Source organism: Cynoglossus semilaevis, chromosome 8 (assembly GCF_000523025.1).
Source record: "Cynoglossus semilaevis isolate Cse_v1.0 chromosome 8, Cse_v1.0, whole genome shotgun sequence".
Lineage (NCBI taxonomy): Eukaryota > Metazoa > Chordata > Actinopteri > Pleuronectiformes > Cynoglossidae > Cynoglossus > Cynoglossus semilaevis.
This window is the reverse complement of record NC_024314.1, coordinates 2,785,263-2,810,092: the sequence shown is the minus strand read 5'-3', so window position 1 is coordinate 2,810,092 and position 24,830 is coordinate 2,785,263. Positions and strand designations below refer to the sequence as shown.

At 39.9% G+C, this 24,830-nt stretch overlaps 1 protein-coding gene and 1 long non-coding RNA gene across 2 annotated transcripts in view; one reads left to right on the top strand and one right to left on the bottom strand.

The window, feature by feature from the left end:
* psme4b (proteasome activator subunit 4b) overlaps positions 1-23,886 on the top strand; it is a 35,787-nt gene extending 11,901 nt beyond the window's left edge. The window contains exons 16-47 of the mRNA XM_008313966.3: positions 1,924-2,022; positions 2,115-2,184; positions 2,460-2,527; positions 3,127-3,330; positions 5,927-6,084; positions 6,329-6,424; positions 6,531-6,586; positions 6,698-6,754; positions 6,861-6,916; positions 7,008-7,106; positions 7,195-7,257; positions 7,377-7,472; positions 7,794-7,925; positions 9,692-9,901; positions 9,995-10,131; positions 10,333-10,386; positions 10,653-10,782; positions 11,589-11,670; positions 11,836-11,989; positions 12,442-12,508; positions 12,597-12,722; positions 12,983-13,135; positions 13,254-13,358; positions 15,259-15,350; positions 15,552-15,683; positions 16,275-16,477; positions 17,611-17,696; positions 17,911-18,039; positions 19,210-19,365; positions 20,286-20,424; positions 20,634-20,767; positions 23,101-23,886. Coding sequence (XP_008312188.1) covers positions 1,924-2,022; positions 2,115-2,184; positions 2,460-2,527; positions 3,127-3,330; positions 5,927-6,084; positions 6,329-6,424; positions 6,531-6,586; positions 6,698-6,754; positions 6,861-6,916; positions 7,008-7,106; positions 7,195-7,257; positions 7,377-7,472; positions 7,794-7,925; positions 9,692-9,901; positions 9,995-10,131; positions 10,333-10,386; positions 10,653-10,782; positions 11,589-11,670; positions 11,836-11,989; positions 12,442-12,508; positions 12,597-12,722; positions 12,983-13,135; positions 13,254-13,358; positions 15,259-15,350; positions 15,552-15,683; positions 16,275-16,477; positions 17,611-17,696; positions 17,911-18,039; positions 19,210-19,365; positions 20,286-20,424; positions 20,634-20,767; positions 23,101-23,235 — 3,678 coding nt within the window. The 3' untranslated portion in view covers positions 23,236-23,886. The remainder of the gene's footprint in view (positions 1-1,923; positions 2,023-2,114; positions 2,185-2,459; positions 2,528-3,126; positions 3,331-5,926; positions 6,085-6,328; positions 6,425-6,530; positions 6,587-6,697; positions 6,755-6,860; positions 6,917-7,007; positions 7,107-7,194; positions 7,258-7,376; positions 7,473-7,793; positions 7,926-9,691; positions 9,902-9,994; positions 10,132-10,332; positions 10,387-10,652; positions 10,783-11,588; positions 11,671-11,835; positions 11,990-12,441; positions 12,509-12,596; positions 12,723-12,982; positions 13,136-13,253; positions 13,359-15,258; positions 15,351-15,551; positions 15,684-16,274; positions 16,478-17,610; positions 17,697-17,910; positions 18,040-19,209; positions 19,366-20,285; positions 20,425-20,633; positions 20,768-23,100) is intronic.
* The window catches only part of LOC103381547 (uncharacterized), a 128,425-nt gene that overhangs the window by 13,908 nt on the left and 89,687 nt on the right, over positions 1-24,830 (bottom strand). Inside the window, exons 6-8 of the long non-coding RNA XR_521810.3 lie at positions 24,169-24,216; positions 19,161-20,759; positions 14,777-14,845 (exon numbers count right to left, since the gene is read on the bottom strand). This is a non-coding gene — a long non-coding RNA (uncharacterized LOC103381547). The remainder of the gene's footprint in view (positions 1-14,776; positions 14,846-19,160; positions 20,760-24,168; positions 24,217-24,830) is intronic.

The window sequence follows — 24,830 nt, the reverse complement described above, 5'->3', positions numbered from 1 at the left end:
CATAGAGACTTACACAGCGACATACAGTATTAACATTCTATAAATGAAAATTAAATGAAAAAAGTAAGGCAAGTTTTCCTTTTGTTTAATGTCCTTGGTATAATGTTACGGAGTTCTAACTCAGTTGGACAAAAAGTTCCATTCTCAGCTGTTAGTTTGCTGTCCTTTGTTGCATGATACATATCTGCTCACGGTCATTTAACAGCTCTGTGCTCTAATGTACAGCATCGTTGTTTCATCTTTCTCACTGGTTGTCTTTAATTTGAGCAATTTTTTAGTCCGTATTTTCTTCTTGGTCTTTCTTTATTCTGATAGCTCTTGCTCATATTTAAATACGTTTATCTGGACGGTCTCATTTACCCCTTGACGTCTTTTAACTTAGTTATAACTAACTACTATAACTGTCTCTACCATGACGTCACCGGAAGTCTGTCTCACTATTCAAAATTGTCACAACAGTTTCCGCTTTGCTAAATTCAGGCTGGTTTAATGTTCTTGTCCAGTGGGATAGTCAAGCTTTTCCCTAAATATATTTGGCTGTCTTTTTAAAAGATTTTCATTTTTTGAGTACTTTACATCTGTCACCTTTGATTATTTCTGCTATATTTTGCAAAATTAAAATAATAAATAATTTGTGTGTTTCTGACTTGCCATACTTTAAAAAAAGTTTGTTTTGCAGTGTTCTGCATTAGGTAACATGCGTTCGATTGCATTTCCAATTTGGCAAATACATTAGTTATGAGCTAAAAATTGTCATAATATGCTTGGCATTTATATGCAACTTCATTACAGCCTCACAGGAGCAGTTCACCCTTTGGGCATTTTTAAGTTTTGAATCAAGTCCGATTTGAAAAAAGCCTGGAGACCACTGGCCTAATTTAGTTACTTTTGAACTTTTTGAATTTACTTCTGTCTCACCTAAGGCAAATGTTGTTATATTTTTATTTCTTATCACAAACATTGAGGTCAGCTTCTAATATAAAATTTAACACTCTCAAAACCATCCAAAACATTTCAGTTCTTGGCTCCCTAATGTTTAGCAAACTACTTTTCTGTTGGATTATATTACACTGGATTCATTTGGAAAACATGGATGGTCCCATGAAACCTTCTTAGTAATAATTAAACAAGAATATGCATTAAAATTGTTAGTTGCTAAGCAACTGTCAATAAAAATAAAAATTAAATCCATTTGACCTTGATGAGGTTTTTGTGTCAAATGTTTCCTATGAGAAATTCATTAAGTGTTTCTAGTTTTTAATTTATTAATAGTTGATGAATAAATAATATATCAATTTGAAATCATGTACCTGTGGTGCTTTAATTGATATTATCAACCCCCTCTCCATCCAAAACTAAAGGGACAGAAACATGCCGTTCAGGACAGGACTGTTAAACTAGCGTCTGACGAATGAACCAAAGCATGATATTTGCATTTTATTTAGACTTCAAAGAACCTTATTGATTTGCATAAAAAAGCACCAAAATGTGGTGGCATGTGGAGTGTTAATAGGGTAATAATATGAGTGACCAGGGTGTAAGTAAATTAGATCTGTTTTAGAAACATTTAAAGGACACATTTTAGGATTTATTAATAACAGGCAGGCTGGAGTTAGGGCAAAGAAACCCAACCAGTATTAAATCAGGCCTTGTGTCCTGTAGACAGTTGGTGTGTTGATGTTATTATCAAACTCAGGCATGTAGGTGTGTTGACAGAAGATCAGGGAACTGGATGTTACGCCCATTAAGTCAGCAGAATGCAGTGTCAGGAGAATGGAAGAGTAAGTGAATAAAAAATAAAGACAGACTCACAAAACAGGAAAACAGAAAGAAAACAGACACCCAGAGGAAACCTGTGGTTCCTTGTACACATGCACGCCTTCTCCATACATATCCTTAACCTTAACTCTGTCCTAATGGCAGGTGGCATTACAGAAGGTCTACAACTTTGCCACGTCCAACATCTTTGAAACCTGTGTGTCCGGCAGGATGGTGGCTGACATGTGTCGAGCTACTGCCAAGGTACGGTGGCCATAATATAACTTTAATTATTTTGCTGTTGTAGTAACTTTACTACTTCCTTACTAATGTCATTTTTTTCATCTTTGTGACAGTGTCATCCTGCTGAGTCGCTCCGTCTGTTCGTCCCTCACTGCTGCAGTGTCATTTTCCACTTTACCGACAGTCAGTACCACTGTATGTCTGCTGTTTGTGTATTTATGTGTGTTTGAAGCACAAACACGGAGCATTCCTAATGAGCTCTGAACGAGTCAAAAGTGTGTGCTCACTGCAAAATAACGCGCCCGACTGTTTCAAAAGGAATCTGTTGTGGTCAGACTTTTACATCATCCTATTACATTAATCTCAGAACAATTTAATGACATATTTGAGTACAGATTATGTAGATTTATATAGATTGTAAATAGTCACATTACAAAATCATTTGTGTTTTTTTGCAGATGAGGAGCTACAGAACGAAGATGAACTGGACAAGGAGCTGTTGTGGAATCTCCAGCTGCTTTCTGAGGTCAGACATCAGACATATGATGTGGATCACAGTTTCGATAAAATGACAAACGAAGTTCCCTTTTTGGCAGAAATCTGTACAACACTGGATGATGTGCACTTGATAGCATTTCCAATCTGGCAGACACATTAGTTAGGGCCGCATTATGTGCTAAAATGCTGTGCATTTACATGCAGCATCACTCTTATAGCAAATATCACAGGAGCAGCAGTTAGCTAACCTTTGGATATGTCTGAAAAAGTCTGGATAACACTGGCCTGATTTTGTTACCTTTCAACCATAACAAATTATTTTGACTTTCTTCTGACAACCTTAACATAAAGGTTAGCTTTATTGGTGTAGCTCCACCAATTCTAAAAATATCAACAAAAAACCAACATGTCTTTTTTTTTTTTTTTTTTTACAATTTTCAGTGTGCTCCCTGCTCGGTCATAAATATCAAAGAGCTTTGTCATTAACCTGAACATAGTGTTTGGTTTTATGATTCAGGGGAGGCTGATATGAATGGGTGTGAGCCAGACACTGTGATTTACTGGAGGACCTGGATTTTTAAGACACAGCTCTCCAGTGCAGTACCTGTGTGTGTTTGTTGTTTTTAGGTAACCCGTGTGGATGGTGAGCAGCTGTTAAAATACCAGGGGGACCTGGAGCGAATCGTATGTGTGTGTGTGCGTCTGCGCTGTAAACAGGCTTACACACTTGCCTGCAGTATGCTGGAACACACTCTCTGCTCGCTCTCCCTCATCTACCCCACAGAGCACTGCAGCACCACTGGAGTCTGGGACAGTGATCTCCCAATACTGGTAAAAAAAACACACAAACGTGTCATTGTCAAAAAAAAAAAAAGAAAAAAAGAAGAAGAATCGTAGAACTACTTTAACTTTAAAATCAAGATTATTTACAGAGTATGCATGAGATTTGACCCAGTTAAAGAACATACAAAACAAAACTATTGCAGATTTGCTATATTTAGTTTAATTACTTTCATTTAATAACACTTAAACTAAAGTTCAGTGATGATTTGACGATTGAATAGTATATTCTTTTGGTGGTGTCATATTTCTACATCTGTATTTGCTAACAACAGACTGGGTTTTTCCTTAGCAGTGTTTTTCCTGCCTATAAATCTGGATCCTCAGACGACCACAGGTGATGACAGTGTAATCAAAAACAGGAAAACATGGTGCTGTGTTTAGTTTTAATGACCTGTCTTCAGAGGAGCTTTTTACTGAAAGATATGTGCAAATATTTTTGTAGAATGTGAGAGGAAAAACTATTAATGGCAGTTACAGTCTAATCCGCAGTGACAGGAAAATATTAGCTCATTTTAATGGGTCACAGGCCCAAGACATATTGTTCCACACAGTGGGTGATAGCATGCTGATAATCAGCCTGAATTATGGTTTCCTTTCACTTTGAGCCTGACATTCACTTATCTAAGAGGCCAACGGTTTATTTATATTTATATTCCTGTGCTGTCACTACTTGTCAAAGCTGCTAAAACGGTTACATGTTATTCACCAGTAATTCCTGGTAAAGAAATGTAAATATTTATCACATTAATCCCCAAAAGACCTTTCTGTGATTTCTATACAGAAACATCACTGCATTTTTTTCACTATACTTTATATTCTATGTCGCTGGAAAACCTAAATATGAGAGTGTGAAGGTGACATCCCAAATTATTATTGTACCACTTCCTAATTCAGCGTTCAATATTGGCACAAAGTGGGGAATGGGGAAAGCAGTGTTTACTTTGACTCAGGAGTGTTCATGCATTATTCCAAGGTGGTTAACCCTGGAGAAAGAGTCTGGGTTGGCTCTTTGTTTGTTGTTTCAGCAGTCTGTTACCAAGTGAAATGATTAGTGCTAAAATGCTGCCAGCGGTGGAGCAATTGTAGCAATTCCACCTGCAGATTGTTGACATATCCGTAGTTGCTTTTTTTCTTCTTTTTTTTTACCAAGAGGGAGTCGTTGTGTTTTATAAAGTCCTAGTTTTTCAGTCTCACAATCAAAGAGAGTTGCTGTGCTCTGTATTAGACTGTTTCAAGGCTGGGTGGAGAGTGGATCACAGACAACTGTGTCTGCAGGTTGAAGAACAACCTCTAAATCATTTCCCATCCATCCCTGCTCCAGTTCTTCATTTTCTATAACAGCTTATATTTTTATCATTCCTCTCTTCATTTGCCAGAAGTCAAACAAGCGCCAACCTGATGCAGCTCATAATACTGTATCTCAGCACTAATTAATGTAATTGGTTTGATAAAAAAAAAAGAAAATGTACTAATAAGTAGAATTATTATTAGTTAATAGGTCACACAGGTTGACCCCAGATGGGCACCACCTGCTGGAGAAGGCAATGCTGTACCACATCAGAAAAAAGATACAAAAGAGGATACTGAGGTGCACCAACCTATACTCTTTTCTAGGGCATCAATCAATGGCTAGTGTTAAATCTGAGGGTCCTGGACAACAGTACTCCACATTTGATTGGCAAACCTGAGATTTAGCACCTCAGTGGTACTGAAACCTGAACCTTCTGTAAGGCAGGCAAGATCTTTACGACTACTACTACAGGCTACGTACAGAACACAGAAAAACAAAAAACTTTTAAATATACGTACAAGAAGAACATGTAAACTTAATACAAAAAAAAATGAGAGAAGAGAAAAAGAGAACCAACGTTTCCTATTTTTGTTTCTGTTCTTTTGAAAATACAATGTGGTGAAAACTGCTATATTTCTCTTTTATCAGAGACTCTCTCTTTCTTCTCTGGCTTTGTATGCAAATGGCTGGTTGTCTGTGTGTGCTGGGCCTGGCCTTGTGACAGACTAATGACCTGTCCATGAGTTCTCCTGCCTCGGTGTTGCCCTCAATTGATGAGCAGTACAAGAGGAACGAATGAATGAATGGTGCTTCAAGGCTGCAAAACACAAGCTCAGACTATTTTTGTCTGTTTTGGCAGCAGGAGAAAAAAACTGAACTACTATTGTAGCAATCTTTTTCTATACATTCCCAGGAGACAGAATTCTGAGGGAAAATGTTTTCTTCCCCGAAATGAGAGCACAAGTTTCTGTTTAGATATCCAGGTAACGGTAATTTGAGACTAACATTCCCTGCTGCTGTTTTCTACAATTTCAACACACAGTTGCTGCTTACGTACAGTTGCTGGCCGCTGATTCTCATATTTTGTTCCTGTGCTTCGTCTGTTCATCTGTCTTCTTAGATCATCATGCTGCATGAGCCTTGACTGCCTTCAGCATTGACATATGTTTCACATAATTCAACATTAAAAGATGACAAAACTCTGTGGCTTTAAAGAGAGAATTAGTTGTGCCCAATACCTTGCCAGTGTTTCCGATGGAAAGTCAGTCAGTGCCTCTTCCTCTCTAACTTTAGGACTGGGGCAAAGCCGGAGATTTGGCATCATTGGGTGTACGTTGGCATGTGCCTAGTGCGGAAGAGGAGAATTTTGTTTTCCAGCTGTTGTCTCGGCTTCTTCGCCCAGAGCTGGAGAGAATAAAGGACCACGTTTCTGGCAATCAGCCCATGAGCAGGTGTGAATATTTCTGTTTTTTTTTTTTTTTTTGTTTATCCTAGTGTTTTATTGGTAATAAAAAACACTGTAGATTGTACAGAAATCCTAATGTTTAACATCTGTTTTGATTTCAACCATGTTCTTGATGAAGATAAATGTTGAGCACAGATGAAGGAAAAGGTTGAATAAAGCTCTTGAGTGTGGAGTAATCTTTTTATATAAACCAGAACACAGAGTACTGTAACGTGAGGCCTATTTTACAGGGAGGAGCTATTGCAGAGTCTTGCCATTGTGCACCACTGCCTTCTCGGAGCTGGGAGCATGCTGCCCCCTCTGGATGGACCGCATGTATCTGACCTGTGAGACCTGCAGCAGCAGAAACGTGCAGCATTTCATACGTTAATATGACATAAAAAGACACATTCTCATGTAGCTATTTTCCACCCTCTATTTGTCCCCCCTCAGAGTGCCTTCTATGGTGAATCTGGGCGAGAACAGACTGCATATAGGTGTCGACTACAGTGAGGAAAATCATTCAACTCAATTACACAAATGCATGACATAGAAGTAGTCGCTCTTCCATCACTTTCAGTGGGTGGTTAGAAATCTCATCCTCTCTTCTCTGTCTACAGATTTTTCACGGGAGAATTACAGACAGACGATCTGCCAAACCATGAGACTTCTGCTTCGTGAGCAAAGATTTTTACTCTCCACTAGCAGTGCTCTTAATTTCTCATTTTGTGTTAAAACACAAATACGTCAAATGAAATCCATTTTCATTCCACCCTTTTTCAGATCACATCTTAGAGCACTCAGAGGATGACACAAAGTCGCTGTTTGTCATCATTAAGGTGTCTGAGCATTTCACGAATATGCTACCACATATGCAAACCCAGTCATGTGTCTGCAAAGGTCTAAAGTTGTCTATCACTTTGTCTGCAGATCATCAGTGACCTCATGCTGTTTCTAGGTATTCACAAGAAAGACTTTGACTCGCGCTGGAAGAGCTTCATTCTTGTTAAGAAATCCATGGAGAACAGGGTGAGCAGGAAAAGGGGGTTTTAGGCTGATTGTTATTAGTGTTTGTCTCTGTTACAGTGATTTAAGCCTGATGTTTTCCCTCACGCAGCTCCACGGGAAAAAACAGCACATTAGATCTCTGCTCATTGACCGGGTTTTACTCCAGCATGAGGTTGGTCTGAAAACTCACTCATTTAGTGCCAATTTTGCAGATAGGGCTGATGCACACATAATAAAATCTGTGTCACCTTCAGACAGAGCCTGCTGTTGTGTTTGGATTTTTTTAAATAGATGAGGAAGCTGGTGGTTGAAGGTCTCGAATATAAAGTGGTTCACCAGGACCTGCTCGGTGATTTGCTGCTGCTTTCTACCAGCACTTACAGCCAGGTACATGTGACGACACACACACACACAACACAAATAGTCACAACATCTGTAGAACCACCACAGTACAACTGGATAATAACAGCATGTTTTACAACACACAACACTGTCTTTTTGGATCACTGTGTACCAACTATCACTCAGAAAAAATAGAGAAGAATTTTGGTCTAACACAGGCCTACAGTTGTAAAAACAGAGTAAAATAATAGTTGCAGACTGAAAAACTGTGTTTGTGCTTCTTTATGTGCTAAAAACAGTGTTACAAAGGCTGTACAAATGTTGTAGTTACAGTACATCACTGAGTTAATGTCTGTGTGTCTTTAGGTACGTAGCAGAGCCCAGAGTGTGCTGACAACTGCTCTGGGAACCTACAGGTTCTCCTACAGAGACCTTATTCCCCGAATTGTTCAACTGCTTTCTCCACAACACACCAATGGCACTCAACAGCAGTTCAAGGTAATACAACTACAAACAGACAACCCTTTTATGGTGTGCTGGTAAATGTGGTCCCTGTCCGTGGTGCTGAAATTTACAATCAGTCCAAAACAGTGGGCCCTCCGTGCCCCAGTGAAACCAACAACAACCATCAATGTAGATTTTAACCATAATCACAAATCTTTAAGTGGATTTTAAATGGCCACATGTTAGGCAAGAGGTTTGGACAGCGAACTATCATCCTTTTAGGATCATGATCATATGAAAGAGAAGCGTTCTTGTACTGTAGTACAAAGAGATGAACAAGATGTTCTTATCAGGCTGTTGCCTTTATATTTAATCCCTGTAGCTTCTTGAAGCTGCTTCTAGCCAGGAGCAAAATCCATTATACAAGTGCCAGCAAATGTTGCTCTATATCCATGTGTTTGTAGTGCACAGTTGCCAACTTCACAGAAGTGCAGTGCATGACAACAAAAGCACTTTTTAAATGTGTGACTCAGTAATGTGTCTCTGTAATGTGCTATTTTCAGGTGCACATTAAATCTTCACACTTTTTGGGTTCGTACGTTGGTCTGAATGGCCTACATCAAAACCATAACTACTGATAAAAACCTGTCATGGTGAGGACTTGTTAAAAGGAACCTTTTTATATTTTAGGAATTCATCTAGGTTTTGTTTTAAGCACCAATACAGATACCAGTAATGATATCAGGCCTTTTACTTCATTCAAATACTCAACAACGTGCAGACACTATATAACATAAAGGCGTTCCTCCTCAAGTTCAGTTCAAGTCTTGTTTCCCTCATGGGTAGTTGATATAGAGTAATTAGGTCAACAGTGTTAACAATGAGGAAGTACTCCAACATCAGGGACAAGGACAGAAGCAGGACTTAACTGTAGGATTTGTTACATTACATTTAAAGAAATGACTTGACATAGCGCTGAATAGACTATTGTTTTTCTCAGTGTAAGGAGTTCACAACCACTTTACACTGCATCATTTCTTTTACTCAGACCCATTTAACCCTAACTGTGTTAATGTGTTGGTACTCAGTTAAGGTAAAACTTTGTTCACTGGAAAGGAGGAGGAATGTTTTCAAATGAAATGCTCTTTGTTGTTCAGTTTAATGTTATTTTTTAAATTGTATCTTTTGTTTTAATCATCATGCAGGTCATGGTCGAGGTTGAAGAGTTCTGTTAGGCAACTGGACGTGACTTTTAATGATATATTGTCTAATGTGACAACCATGTCAATTTGAGAACTACAGTATATGTTTTTTACATGTTCCCTTTTAAATTGAAATAGCCTTCTGTTAAGAGAAGAAAAATAAACTGGCTGCAAGATTTTTACTGCTTAGTTTCCTCAGTGGGTTTTAGGTAGTGTACATCACCCACAGAACAGTGCCACCTAGAGTATACAACACACTCCAGTCCATTGCATATTAATTGGAACCCTACCTAGAGAAGGATCTCTTTACAGTATTTGTACTGGGAAGTACACAAATGACAAAAAAGAACAGAGAAAGCCAGTACAAATGCAACGTACGTTGTAGAAATTTAACCCACTCTCTAGTCATTTGTTCCTGCTACACAGAAGATTTGCATGCCCATCTTTCCTTCATGAAACGACTCTATATTTTCCACAAGTCAAAATAAAGACCAGTATTTTTAGCTGTAATTTGCAGAGTAGTCACAATGTTGCACTAAATCGGACCAAACATGCAGTTTTCATTCTTCGTTTCAGCAAAAGTCTGTATGAATCTACATCTCTGTCTTTATTACTCAGGGTGCTCTGTACTGTCTGCTGGGTGTGCACAGTGGTGTCAGCCTGGCGAGTGCGAGAGACTGGGACTGTGTCGGAGAGGTGTGGCCTGCTTTGGTGCGCTGCGGCCTGTCACCTCCCCTGACTCTGGAAAAGCCCTCAATTAGTCGACTTCTGGATAACGTCACTGAAAGGATCACTCGGCATTACGACACCATCGGGATCTATTTCACAGTGAGCCATTTTTCTGTCAAAAGACAAGAAACTGGCTTCATCCGGTATTTCATTAATTGCATATTGCTCCCCTTTGTCCACTTTCTGTTCTAGGTGTCAGATGAATGTCTACTAATTGCCAATTTAATAGCACAGTCTGTAAATCCAATGCCTAGTTTAGAAGCTCCATCTGCTGAGGAGCTGGAAGAGGGACGCCAGCGCCAGAGAATCAGAAACGTTGTCGCTGCGAGGTAAAACATTTTAACATACACGTTACACTCCGTATACTCACCACTGAACTATTTCAGGGAAATGACGCTGCTGGTTATGAAAATGCTCAAATGCCACCCATACCCCCTGTTATAAAGTCTATTTAAGCATTTTTTTATATATATATTTTACCACTAGTTCATTTCTGCCACTTCTGACCAGTTATTATTCTTTATTTACAGGAAGTATGAAAAGCTGGTGAATAGCCTTTTGGATTGCCTCGAAGACAGAGACCTGTAGGTTTTTTTTTACAATATAGAGTAATGCATTTCATATAAATGCATAAAAAATAAATACATTCAATAAAATACACAAGGCTAGCAAATACTGCATTACTTTTTATTAGTGGAAAAATTACAAGGTCCACAAGGACCACAAGAGTTTTTCCAAATTTGTTTCATGCAGACGTAATCTATTTTTGAATATCTATCAGACCTTAAAGGTGACCTCACCAGTCCTTTTTACCTGACATGTAGCTTTGTTTGTTTGTTTGTGTTTTAAGGCCCTGGAAGTTTGAGCACATGGCCACAGAGCTACTGTGTGTCCTGCTCAGAGAGGATCACCCTCTGCCCACGGATGCCGTCCTCTATTTCACACAAAGCCTTATACATGACTCCATCAGCATACGGAAGGTCCGCAGCTGTGTCTGAGTGGGTGTGTTTGGATAAATGTGTGCAGATTGAGGAGTATCTGAAACTCGGGTCAATCACATGCAAAACGAGGCGTGCATTAAACGTCAAACACGCACAAATATCTCTGAGACTCTCTTTTTGAGTTTGTGCCTTGCAGACCTTGTTAGTTTTTCAGACTTGCCGACTTAAGATCATTTCACTGACAGGTTTGCTGTGTGGTCAAGTTTTGTCAGCAGAGCTCCGTAAGGGAAATACTGTGAAGGAGGGAGCGGGACAATCAAATTCTGAACAACCAGCAGAATACAAATGTCTTTTACCTTGCACAGCGCAGATTGTTTTATAAATCGTTTTCAGTGTAAACGTTATCAAAAGCCAGTCAAATCAGTGTATCAAGCTGATTTGGGACACAGATGTGTTTCAGTTGTAGGTACAACAAAGGATTTTCACCTCATCCTGTCAAGTGTTATGTGCCAAATCAAACCAAAACAGGATCTTTACACAATATAGATGAACTCAACTGATAATAATTGCCCATTTAGATCAGTTTAAAAGGTGTGAGCAGAGGACTATATAATAACCGGAGCAGGTATAACCACAGACAGAAAAACATATAAAACCCTGATCTAAAGAATGTTTCGAATAGTTATAAGAAACAAGAGGTTTTAATTCTAGGCTGTTTGTTATGCAACATAGTCAAGGTTTTCCTGAGCATTCAATACAATCACTTACAAAATGGAGGAAAAGAAATTGCAAAAACCGTGCCCTTAGGTTGTTTCACTCTTCTTTCTTTCTTTTCCCTCTCTTAGTTGGCAATTTCAGCAACGGCTGGCATGCTAAAACAGCTGAAACGTCCAAGGAAGAAAGTGGCAGTAAAGGCGTCAGATATCAGTAGGCATCTACACAGGCACAACTCACTCTAATCCAGCTAATGATCCAACGAATAGTTGAATTTTAAATATACGGTCCGACTTCATTAACAAATAAAAAACAAACAAATATTTTCTCTTAGAAGAATTTTGGCCTGAGTCATTACAAAGAACTGTGTTTTTAAAGGTGGCATCGAGGATCCAGGTGGTGTGTGCGTCGGTGACCGTGAAGCCAATCAGTGGCTGCAGTACGACAGCAACAACCTGCCCCTCACTCAGGAAGAGTGGGACTCTCAGCACCATGTGGAAAAACCCCACTGGGGCTACTACTCATGGCCGAGGTGGGGAGAGTGACGGAGGGTTCAGCCGGTGGATTTAGAAAGTGGAAGGCTGATTAACCGCTTAGTCGGATGGAGCTAAATAGCCGATTGACTTAACTGTCTGATTGAGCTGATTCTTATCCTCGTGGCTTTGTGGCTAACTTTATGTCTGACTAACTGCCTCCACTGATCCTGGAGGCAGTATAACTTAGCAGGCTGTTGAACTGACTTCCTGTCATAGCATGGCCTAGATAAGGTTGACTGAACGACTTAGTGCCTGGCCTACATAGAAGCATTGATGTATAGGTGGAGGGCTGGCTGGCTGTCTTGGTATGCGGATGGTTTGCTGACTATCTGACTTTTTAATCATTCATTTATCCTATCTGAAGACAGTGCGTGTCTATCCATATTTTTTCTGTCCATTGTTATCTATAAATCACCCCAGTATTGTCTTTGTCTTTTGCCGCTCGCAGGGAACTGATGATTTATGCAGCTTCTGAGAAGCCAAAAGATGGCCTGTCTTATGAGGAGATGACAGAGGTGCAAGCTCACACTGCATAAACACACAGCAAATCTCCCATCCTGTACCACTGTTATTACATCTACTATGTGCTCGTGTGTCACACAGGGTGAAAAGATCATCTTTGAATATTTCTCAGACCCGGAGTTTATTGAGCAGCTTATTGGGTTTCTCTCACTGGAGGATCGGAAAGGAAAAGACCACTTCAATCCGCGGCGCTTTTGTCTCTTCAAGGTACAATTTAAATTTGCAGCCTCAATCGATCTGGCAAAGCTTTTACAAAGAAGTGGCACAGCACAGCATCTGCAGCCAACGGCGTGAATTGAACATTGCAGGGTTGAAATTTGTGTCATCAACTGCTGTGATTCATCGTTCTCAGCTGACAGTTCACATGTGTCAAACGAACGACAGTGATCCGTCTTTTCTTTGGTTCAACAAAAAGGCCTTGGCTCCTCCACATTGACCGAATCTCCGTGTTTACGCTTGATTGACAGGGGCTATTTCGTAACTATGGCGATGTGTTCCTGCCGTTACTATGGCCTCACCTTGAGCAGCTTGTCAGCGACCCCCATGAGAGCTCGCAGCGCTGCGTGTGTGAGATTACTGCAGGACTAATCAGAGGCAGCAAACTCTGGAGTTTTAGCAAAGTATTGAAACACACACACACACACACACACACACACAGCGAATTCACTCTGTGCTTTCTGATAAGAAAAGTCAATATTAATTTAGCAAAATGTCATTATTTTGTGTGTGTGTTTTCAGGTGGACAGGTTATGGCAGCTCTTGTGCCCGTTAATCAGAACAGCATTAACCAGTGTCACGGTGGAAACCTACACAGACTGGGGCACCTGTATCGCCACCGCATGTGTGAGTCACTCACCTTCACACACACACACACACACACACACACATCTAATTCCAACTGCAACTTAGTGTTTATCAAAGAAATCTGGGGATCGATCTGTTAATGTTCAATAAGAGAAGTGGTCAAGATTAGGTCTGGGAGGTTTAAATTCAATAAACACTTTGGAGAAATTAAATTTAAAAAGAAACTATATAGAAACATTACCAACTCAAATAATCCCCAAATATAAATGTATTTTTCTCGTTGCCGTACAGTAGCTTGCTGGTCTGTAAATGGTGTCCAAACTTCAGTGGTCTGCCCCTGATTCAATTCCAGGTTTCGGAAAGTTTCACAGTGAAATTAGAGAATGTACTTTGACTTTTTCGGTCTGGGTCAATTCACTAGGAAAAAAAAGCAATTAAATGTCAGACTCCATGTGTCTGCTCTGCTTTTTTGTGTTTTGTTTTTTTTTTTGTTTTTTTTTTTTTTTTGTTTTTTTTTTTTTTTTGTTTTTTTTTTTTTTTTGTTTTTTTTTTTTTTTTGTTTTTTTTTTTTTTTTGTTTTTTTTTTTTTTTTTTTTTTTGTCTTGTTTTCTTCCCTCTGTGTCAGCGTCTGTGAATTTTGAGGTCAAGAGCGTGCTAAAGTTGTGGGAGGAAGAAAAAAAAAGAAAAGGAAGAAGTTGATGGTATAAAATCCAATGTCCAGCAAGCATTTTCTCTGGGTTGTCTGACAGAGGAAATCTACACAGTTTGGATTTGTGGGTTGACTAATGACTGCGTGGATTGTGGTCGTTGGTTTCAGCTCTACATTTTTGAAACGCTGAGTCTCTGGGTGCTTCCACTTATCATAACAAAGTAGAAAGTTCTTTCCTTTAGGAGCTCTCATGCCTTTTCTCACCTTATCCTCACCCACATTGAGCTACAGGGCATTGTCCCATTTTATAAAAAACTACTGTCACTGCAAATAATCAAGGTTATTTACATATGAAGAGGGGTGTTAAGAGATACCCAGAATGCCACTGGTGCTGGAGTGGGTAAAAATCTTGTGTTACAAAGCGATTTGACCCAGGACTGAATGTCAGTTCATATTTAAATGGGTTCCTGATAAAAAAAAAGTTTAATGTTGATCTTAAACGTTCACTCTGCAAGGCTAGCAGTTAAGAGACAGACAGGAAGGAGAACGTCCAAATAAAAACTAAGGGCAGTGCTAAAAGGAAACGGCCAAAGGATTACTGTCTGCACACCAAATACTGACCTTTGCATGTGGTCGAGATCCTTTTATTCTGGAGGTTTTATCCTCTGTCTGACTTTTTTCCTACCAATTTGTCATTTAGATTTGGCTAACTACACACTTTGCCGTCATCAGAGGTCATTTCACAGCTGACAACAAACTTTCTTACAGCAGTTATTTTCCTTTGTTTCAAGTCCTAAGTCTTTCTTACCTTTAATTTTGAGATCTCACAGTCCCCGCCTGCAGTCCACATCCAACTCAAGTTACTTCTGCCTTTCACCTAAAACAGATGTCAAGAATTATTATTGTTATATAATACAGACAAATAAATAGCAGGAGCATATGAATTAACCTTTATTTGAGAAGGAAAAGATAAAAAAGTAAAGAAAGTGAAGACACTGAAACTGACATGTATTTTACCTTACTGTGCCCCCTCTTTAATAGTTTGTGCCACATAAGGGAGCCCGTCCCTTACTTTGGGAACCGCGGTATTATACACGAATGTACCGTACAACAAAACCCACCCACAGCTTTAAAACAGTAGCTATTAGTCTCTTTTCAGCAGAGGTGAAACTGGAAGCACATCTGCACACAGCATGTCAGAGTATAAATACTGTATATGTAGCAAGCTGAAACAATAGGACACATATATGGGGTTTATATCTGTTTATGTTGCTGCTTTCTGTCCAATAGGAGGGCAGGGACCCAAGGAAACTCCACTGGCTGTTTGAGCTGTTGATGGAGTGTCCCCTCAGTGGAGAAGGAGGGTCATTCAGGGACGCCAGGTACGTGTGCGCATGAGTCTGTAGGCTTAAATATAGCTATATGTTCAGAGGCTGCGTTTGTCTTCCAGAGTATTTCTGCACTTGCTGAATTCCTGTTGCTGGTAACCCCAGCTGACACACGGTGAACAGAAATGCTGCAATAACACGATGCTTTACCCCGTTCCCCCTCTTTCCCACCTCCCCACCTTTTCTCTCTGTCAGTTTGCTGTACATGCTTCAGGGAGGTCTGGCCCAGCAGCAGTGGAGAGTTTCTGAGCTGCTGCACAGACTGCTGGCTTACCTGGAGCCCAAACTCACCCAAGTGTATAAGGATGTCAGGGAACGTATTGGAAGGTACCAAATTATCTCCTGAGGACTTCACATTTTGTAAAACTAGGTCAGGGGTCTGCCTCTTTGACTATCACATGAGCGACTGGGGCTTCCTGCAGCCTAAAATCTGTTCAAGACTGGAGTCACGAGTTTAAGGCATGAAGGCTGCTCTGTATAAAATCATCATAATGACATTTATTGAAATATAATAGGAGGCTGCTGACTGTTTACTACTTTTTACTTGATGCAGCAGAAGAAAAGGAGAAAAAGACACTGCACAGTTGCAGCTGATTGTTTACAGTTTAGGTTAAAAAACAAAGCAGAATATTTTAGAATTGTGGGCAACAAATGGACATGTTAGTTTAAGTATTTTACTGTCCACAAAAATCAAACGGATGTCCACGCCAATGCTGACTAGTAGCCAAAGCAGAGGTCACGGCTGGACACCTAACCTACACCTAGACCTAGATTGTGCGTAGTCATTGAGGAGTGAACCTGAAAGCATTCACATCCATGTTTCTTTTCATTGTTAATTCTTATTTTCTTTTCGTTTCTTCTCCATTTCCCCCTTCTGTCGTTTTCTCCTCCAATCCCTGCGTCCCGCCCACCCTCTAGTGTCCTGACCTACATCTTCATGATAGACGTGGCTCTGCCCCACACCCACGCCACCTCCTCCCCCCACGTGGCACAGTTTGTCGCTCGGGTCGTGGAGCGGCTCAAACCGCTCACGTCTGAGTCTGAAATTCACAACCATATCCACGAGGAGAACGCACAGGAGACGGACGAGCGCACTCAGGCTGTCAAGCTGCTCAAGACGGGTCAGAATTAGAGTGCATGTAAAATCTATGGTGATGTGGAGATTCAAGAGAAAACAGTGTGAAACTGGGAAACGTGATGAAGTTGAATGGATTCTTGAAATTAAAAGCTGCAGTCCTCTACTGAGCCTGTTCTTTCAGTCAGTCTATCAGGCTGTAGAGGTGAAGGTCAAGATCATCCATTCAAGCATTTTAAAAAGTGTTCAAATTCAATACCACTCCAACGTTAATATGTCCATAGTTCACACAGTGTTTTCTTACTTGACGTTATTACGTTTCCTTTCAGTTCCAGCCTCATATCCATCACAGTGAGATAAACGCTTTTCATTTTACTTCTCTGTGAATTCCCAGCTTAACGGAAAAGTACAATTCAGATGTAAAAAGTGCACACAGATTTGGTGTTATTCTTTGAGTTTTCCTTTTCTAGTTTCACTGCCCAGAGCAGTATAAATATTTTATCTTTTGTAATACAACAGTAAAGACATATTTTTGAGTTTAGTAAACCACAGTGTCTAAAAACCAGGGGGAAAAAAACTTTATATGGTGTTTTAAAGATTTGTTTGTTTATCAGGGACTTGCAAACTACTAATTTAACTGACACCTCTTTAAATAATGGACTAATTGGTTAATTTATTTTTTAAGAAATAAAAAAGTGCGCATCTAAGCATGTTGTAGCATGTTTTTCTGCTTTTTCTTTCTTAACTATTTCTTTATTTTTACATTTATACAATTAAAAAATATATTAAATATTAATATTAAAAAAATAACCCAAATTCACAGATTTATTAGAAGCTGTGGAGAAATTCACGATCATTCATCATTTTAAAGCTGACTCTGTATCGCCTCCTATCCATTCTCTTGTCATCAGGGGAATTTAGATGTAATTGTGTGTATTAATATTTGTTCATTGTTGCTCTTTCCGCTTGTCTTATTCCTCTAATCCCCCTGATACAGATAAATATCAGGTTATAAAATTATCCAAATCATTAGACACTAAATCATGATAGATTGTGCTATATCATCAGAGCGACACACAAAGGTCACACCAGCAAGTCTGTTGTTTTTATCACTTGGCAGCAATCCAGAATCTGACCTTTGTGTGTGTGTGTGTGTGTGTGTGTGTGTGTAATTTGCAGTGTTGAAATGGTTGATGGCGAGTGCGGGGAGAACTTTTACTACTCCTGTTCAGCAGCAGCTACAGCTTCTGCCCCTACTCTTCAAGGTAATAACCCACCTACACACACACACACACACACACACACACACAGGTCCCAGCACAGCATTAATACCCACTCAATCTTACTTGCCCATTAAACTCAATTTCTCTCTTCATTTACTCAAAGTGCGTAGCCGTGTCTTTCCTCCCTCTCTCTCTCTTTCTCCCTCTCTCCCTCTCTCTCCCTCTCTCTCCCTCTCTCTCTCCCTCTCTCCTGCAGATTGCCCCGGTGGAGATTGATGAGAGCTATGATGAGATGAAGCAGGATGCGCGCACGTGTCTCTCTCTCATGTCCCAGGGCCTTCTGTATCCTGAGCACATTCCCGTGGTTCTGGCAGCACTAGCAGAGGTAATATGCGTTCACACACACAGAGGTGCCAGTACCGCCTCCTGTCAGTGGTCAGCCAGAGCCTGGTGTTGTCTGAGGTACCGCTGGACTTAAAACAACCGGTGCTATCTTACCGTGCTCGCCTTACGTTGCTTGCCGCTTTTCTGTCGTGAATATTGTATGTGAACGGTGCCCTTCGGAGAAATATTTGCTCTCAGACGCTATCATTACACCAACAACACGGTGTGTACCCTACTACGCCATACATTTGTAGTACAACGGCCTTGTTCTCCTTTGGTACTGTTTCTTTTTGTTCTGGCAGCTGGCCTCCTTTTTTTCCTTAGTAAAAATTTGTTAAAAAGACAAACTCTCTACTTTGAAATATTTAAGTGTAACTTTTAAATACTTCATACTCGCTGAAAGTAGATATCAGTGGTTGAATGCATTTCCAAATGATAAAGTGTTCTTTACAAGCGTTTGTCCTAATGCGTCTGCACCCCTCAGTAACTCACTAGTGATGCTTGTTTCATAGGCACTGAGCCAAATGATGCTTTCTGAAAATACCATCAATCCGCTCATTAATGTATTCAACGAGTTGCCAGATTAATTTGGTTCTTCTGAGAAATCCTGTCTTCTTCTGTGGTGACACTGCCATCTGTGTGACAGAGCACTGGGGAGCCCATAAAGCTAATCTAATATGAGCCTTAATGTTTCTCCCTGTACGTTGGAGACCATTTTCTAAGCACATTTTAAAAAACTCTCCACACCTTTGCGGACCAGCGTGACAGATCGTGTACCAGCCAGCGATGAGGTCTGGATCTGCTAAGCCTTTCAGACTCCCGAGTCTGTTGATTGATTCAAATAAGTCGCACATGATTTTTTATCAGGAGAACGTTGCCTGTTTTTAATACTTTGCATGACACATAATATAGTTGGTAATTTAGTCTTGAAAAATGGAAACACATAGTGAGGTGTTGAGAAGGTGGGGATTAAGATAAAGAGTATACTGAAAAACGATTATTGATACAGTGTATTGGGAGTTTGAAAATGATCATTTGATTGCTACTGTACCACCAGGAATTATTTTACAAACAATCCTATAAATCTCAATTTGCACAAGGTCCAGTTAAAGTTGTACACACCTCAGCCATCTTTGTTTCTCTTTTCCCCTCTCCTCCCTCCTCTCCTTAGATGGTTGGCAGCAGGTCATGGCATGCACGCTTCTCAGTGCTCACCTACGTCCAGATTATGGTTTTCTACAACTTGTTTACTCTGCTCAGCATGGCCGACGAGGTGCTCCAGATCCAAAAGCTGGTGATGCAGCTGTTGCTGGATGAGCAGCTGGAGGTAAAGCCCTGTGGCAAAGAAACACAGCAGACGGCGGTTTAATGCGGCCACCGTCCCTTCTGTGAGCTTTAATTGTCAGGGGATTATAAATGGTCACTTATTGTCCCCTGGTCTCTCCTCACTACATCTTCATCTATCCACCAATTCACGGTTATGGCTTAAAAATAACCTTCTTCCTCACGGCTGAGCTCATGATTCATTTCCCTGTTTGGATGCATTTCTCTTCGTCAGTGGTTGCAGGTAATTTGCACCATGGCTGCCTTGCACATTTTTTTTAGCAGGCTGTAATTTAAGTCATCTGAGGAAAAAACAGGACAACTCAATCTAATCTCCAAAATATGAATTTGCAAAATGCATTCAGGACTGTCCGTCCTGGCTAATACTTATTATTCAGTTGTGGTTAAATCGATGCTTCACATTCATTGCTTCTAATTCTAAAGACTTATTTCCATTGATCTAGATGCACAGTGTTCAACACTCACACACATTTTTACAACACCAGCTAATTTGCCTAATATTTTGTAAACTTTGTGAGCCAGCAGCTGGTGGGTGTGTTGTCTGTGTCTCCATGTCTGTTCCAATGGATCAACCTTCACTCAGTGCTTATTCATTATTTATGTAAAGTGAAGCAGGAAGACAGTGACGTTCTGCGAGTGAATTTCACCACAGCTCAACCTAGCACCTTCCTTTCTCCTCTGTCTGTACCGTCACCACTGTCTCCTCCTCCTCCATGTCTCCGTTCAACAAACCTCATTTTGTCCCTCTCCTTTTTATAAATCGTGTATGCATTTCCTGCCCTCAAACTGCCGTGCACTCTTCACTATGTCCTTACATTTTCTGCTCTGATCTTCAAGGATCTCCTTTTTCTTTCTCTGACCTTGCTGTCCCTCCTGTCCCCTCATTCCTTCTCCTTCTCACAGGTGAGGGACATGGCAGCCACCACCCTCAGTGGTTTACTGCAGTGCCACTTCTTCCCTCTGGACCTCAGTCTGCAGACACGGCTCCAGACGCTGAGTCAGACACGACTCCCCAAGGCCAGAGGAGAGCTGGCCTCTACAGGTACACACTCACAAACACACACACACACACACACACACTTACTCGCACTACAAATGGACAGTTAAAATAGGCCTAATCATTTCAAGGTTCACAAATCCCCCAGGATAAGAAAGGGTAATAGGGCAAGTATTATTGTGATTGCCTCACTGTCTGGTTGTGACAGGCACATAAATGCATATGTGTGTGTGTGTGTGTGTGTGTGTATTTAGACCTAGTGCGGCGCCATGCTGGAGTGCTTGGCCTCAGTGCGTGCATCCTGTCGAGCCCCTACGACGTCCCAGAGTGGATGCCTCAGATACTGATGGACATCAGTGATCATCTCAATGACCCACAGCCTATAGAGGTACAAACACAAACACACACACACACACAAACACAGGCACCTATTAACACACAGATACCTCTCTAAACACAGTAAGGTCTCACAGTAAGCTGAGATAAATTTCATTCAACAGAGAAGAAAACTGTGCCTTTTGCTTTCCCACGTACAAAAACACACAGGACACAGAGTGAAATCATTCAGATGGTTAATTATAAGTACAACATTATTGTAAAGCTGCTTTTGTGGAGTGGAAAAATGTGAAGCACTTAAGTTATGCGTTACTTTAATATAACGTAATATAATATAATGTAATTAAATCTAATCATCCAACTTTGGACTCCATTCTACAAATTATTTCAACTTTCTTGTCAACTCTATTTGAGACAATAGCAGAAGCAGTATCAATTTCAACAACTAAGAGTTGCTGCAGTACACTAGTTGACTGCTATTAGCCCTAGAGATGCTTAAGGTTAGCAATGTATAACTCAAAGTCAGTCTACAGTTTGTGTGAACATTATCAGAAATGTGCCAAATCAGAATTTTGGTGGTTTGCCTGGTGACATCTTTCTCTCTCTCCTCTAAATGTCTGATTTAGTTGGGTGTTTTAGCACTCACATTGTCAAGTGAGTGCTCTGGATTTTTGGCTGATGATAAAATCTATAGTATTGCTGATCTTTGGTTTTGTTTTCTGTTTTCGTGTCCTTGATAAGCCATGCTAACTGTTCGTTCCAGACGTCTCTCTTATTGAATAATTCCTGTGCTGTGTATTTATATTGTTCCATCCGGCACTTTTACATTCATAAATTATGAGGATCTCATCAGTTTTTAATCAATGTAAGCAAATGACACCATTGTGGGAAAGACTGTTAGATGCAGCTGGATCCTGGGCTGAATTTTACACTGTGAATCTCCAGAGTTACTGCTTAAAAGAGGAACCAATTACTTATTTTCAGCCATATTCATTTTCCACTCTTAAGTTTAATGGTAGCTCTCCATCTAAGAATAGACACAGGCTGTTTGCAAGAGCTGTTATGTGCTCTTAACTTTTTTTGTGGCCCTCAAAACAAATGAAGCGAGACAAAGTACTATCAACATCCTCCTCATTGCAGCATTTCACTGCAGGCTATAATGGAAGCATCCTAATTGTGATAAACAAAAAGTTTCCAAATGTACATTTGCTCAAAAAGATGGAATATTGTATTCTTTAAGATGCGCAAACCCACACAGCCCGTTGATAGTTTGTGTTTTTGCATGATTCTACTTAAAAACATTAATCTGGTAATAAAAAAAAGCGGTTACAAAATAGAAATAAACATCAATGACATGAAAATAATATATAGTACTAGGGTATTAATGACTTGATAAAGGTGCATTTATTTAGTCACCTTTTATCACTTTTATCATTTTGGCTGATCCCAGCAGCCATCAGAAGGTAAGGTACATCACGGACAGCGACTAGCAAGCATTCACACTTATATTCACACCTCTGGTCAATTTCAGAGTGAACAATAAATCCAATGCCACACATGAAAAACATGTAAAGTCCATTAAGATCAGTTAATACTAAGAATCAAACTGCTGACATTCTCAACATAAGGCAAAAAACTCCAACCACATTTCCACTAAGAGGCCCTGATAAAGAAATATTTACAAGAACCAACATGAATATGCAGATTGGTAAAGTTAAATTGTGGCATAAAAATATTAAGTGTAGAAGTTTTTAAAAAAACCTCACATATTTAATTATTATTTAGTCTCATTTCCCAGCGTTACATAGTTATTGCATTGCTCAAAGATTTATGAATCTTGTTGTGCACATTAAAGCTCAGAATAGCCGCCTGGTTCTAACTGGTAATTGGTCGAATTAGAAGTAAAACCAAAATGCAAATACGGCAGAGGAATCAAAACTAAAACCACTAATGAACTGCCTCTCTGTTGGTTTTCCATAATCAGATTATTGGAGGGATTTAATGAGGTGTTTATGTCTTCGTGGGATCTTCATATTGGTTTGGTGGAAGCTGAGTTTTTAGTTTATACCACACTGGGTCTTTGTGTCTCCTTCCTTCAGGAGTTTCCACAGTGATATTTCTGTCTCTCTTTGTCACTCTACTGTTACAACAACTCTTCTAAACCATGTCTACTGTTATGTTGTTGTTTTTCTTCCCTGTCTGTGAGCTCTAAACATCCTTAGTCCAACTCATCTGATACTACTGATGGCACCACAGTCTGTGTATGGAGTGTTGTAGCTCTGGCTCTGATATGACACATCACTCTGTGATCAACTATGCGTGCTGGTCAGAGCTGTGTGCAACTCATTCATTTGTTCTAATTGGTGTGATGTGCTTTGTCCCCAGATGACGGTGAAGAAGACCCTGTCTGAGTTCAGACGCACTCACCATGATAACTGGCAGGAGCATCGGCAATGCTTCACTGACGATCAGCTGCTGGTGCTCACAGACCTGCTGGTCTCACCCTGTTACTATGCATAGACAGCAAACTGCCTCGCCACATCCTGTACAGCAGGTCTGACCGATGGCACAGAACCCTGATTACCCTGTTTAACTCTGGCAACTCTGGCATCATGCTGCTCAGACCTATGAGCAGCATGATGAAATGAAATATAGGGAAATGTCGGCACGGTGGCTCAGAGCTCCCGCTACAAATGAGTCATTTGACAATATTGGCCTTCAGCAAAAGAAAAGATCGACAGTACACAGTACATCAGTGAGCTGCGGCACATTAGTGTGTGTGAGAGACCACCAGGTGTACAGCATAAAATTATCCAATTTCACTTAATCGGTGTGAAAACTATTTACTGTATTTACTGGAAATAATTACAGCTATTGCAGCCCTGCTCCCATTATCCACAGCCCACCTAGGTGAGCTTGGCTCTTTAGCATGGCTGCTATGAAAAGAGAGAGTCAGAGCTGTTGGAGAACATCTTCATGTCTTTTTTTTTTTTTGGAGATTCTTTGGAGTCACAGAGACATATTATAAGCCCCAAAGGTGGCCACTGTACATACAACTTTCATGTTTGTGTATTTTTATTGTGGTTGAATACATAGGTATATGCAGCCATTGATTTATTCCAAAATGCCAGATATGAAAATAATATGCAGATATTTAACTGTATTATAATATCAAAGCTACAAACTATATATATATATACATATATATAATTTTAAACTATATAATGGATGTAAATGTACATTAATAAATGTATTTATACCTAAACAAGTGCTAACATGTTACACCAAAATGTACTAAGTACCTATTCATTGTCTCATTGTTTTATTGCACAGTAACTCGACGCTGGGAATTAACTGTTGTTTTTTCCAGTTAAGTGACATGTATTTCATTTAACAAGAAGACTGAGTGCTGTTTGCTGTGTGTTTGCTGGTTTGAGTGATCATGTAAAATACCTGCAGTTCATTCATCAAGTACAGGAGCTTGTCACAGTAGATTAGGTTCTGCAAACAGAGAGAGAAAAGTTCAAACATGATGAGAGCTTTGTTTCTACACTGATAAAAGTTCAACACCAAAAAAGCCTTTTCTTGTCTGTCTCTATTGCTGCATTCATGGCCACCGGTGCATTGCCATCCCTGTACTTTATACAGTACAGTTAACACTGACAATGTACTGCAAATGTCAATTAGCACGGCTGATTTCAATGAAATATTAAATGTAAATGTACATGGAACGCAGAAACCAATCAGAGTTGCTCTGCAGCTATTGTTGGCCTCATGTCTCTGAAGCAGCGTGAACTCTTGCTGCTCAACACATGCCTGTGTTTCATCTGATGTAAGTACGCCATGTAATACAGTTAAGTCACACAATATACACAGACAGACAATTAACACAATACTTCATACTGCAAGGACAACCTTCATTATTGTCACTGTTGAATATGTTCATACAATTCAGCTGTATGCAATATTCACAGTTAGGTATGTATTTGTATTAATATAAATACATATGTATACATGGGTACAGACATATGTACATGTGTATATGTACACACACATATACATACGCACATACATAACTGTGAATACCACACACAGATGAATCGTACAGTACATGT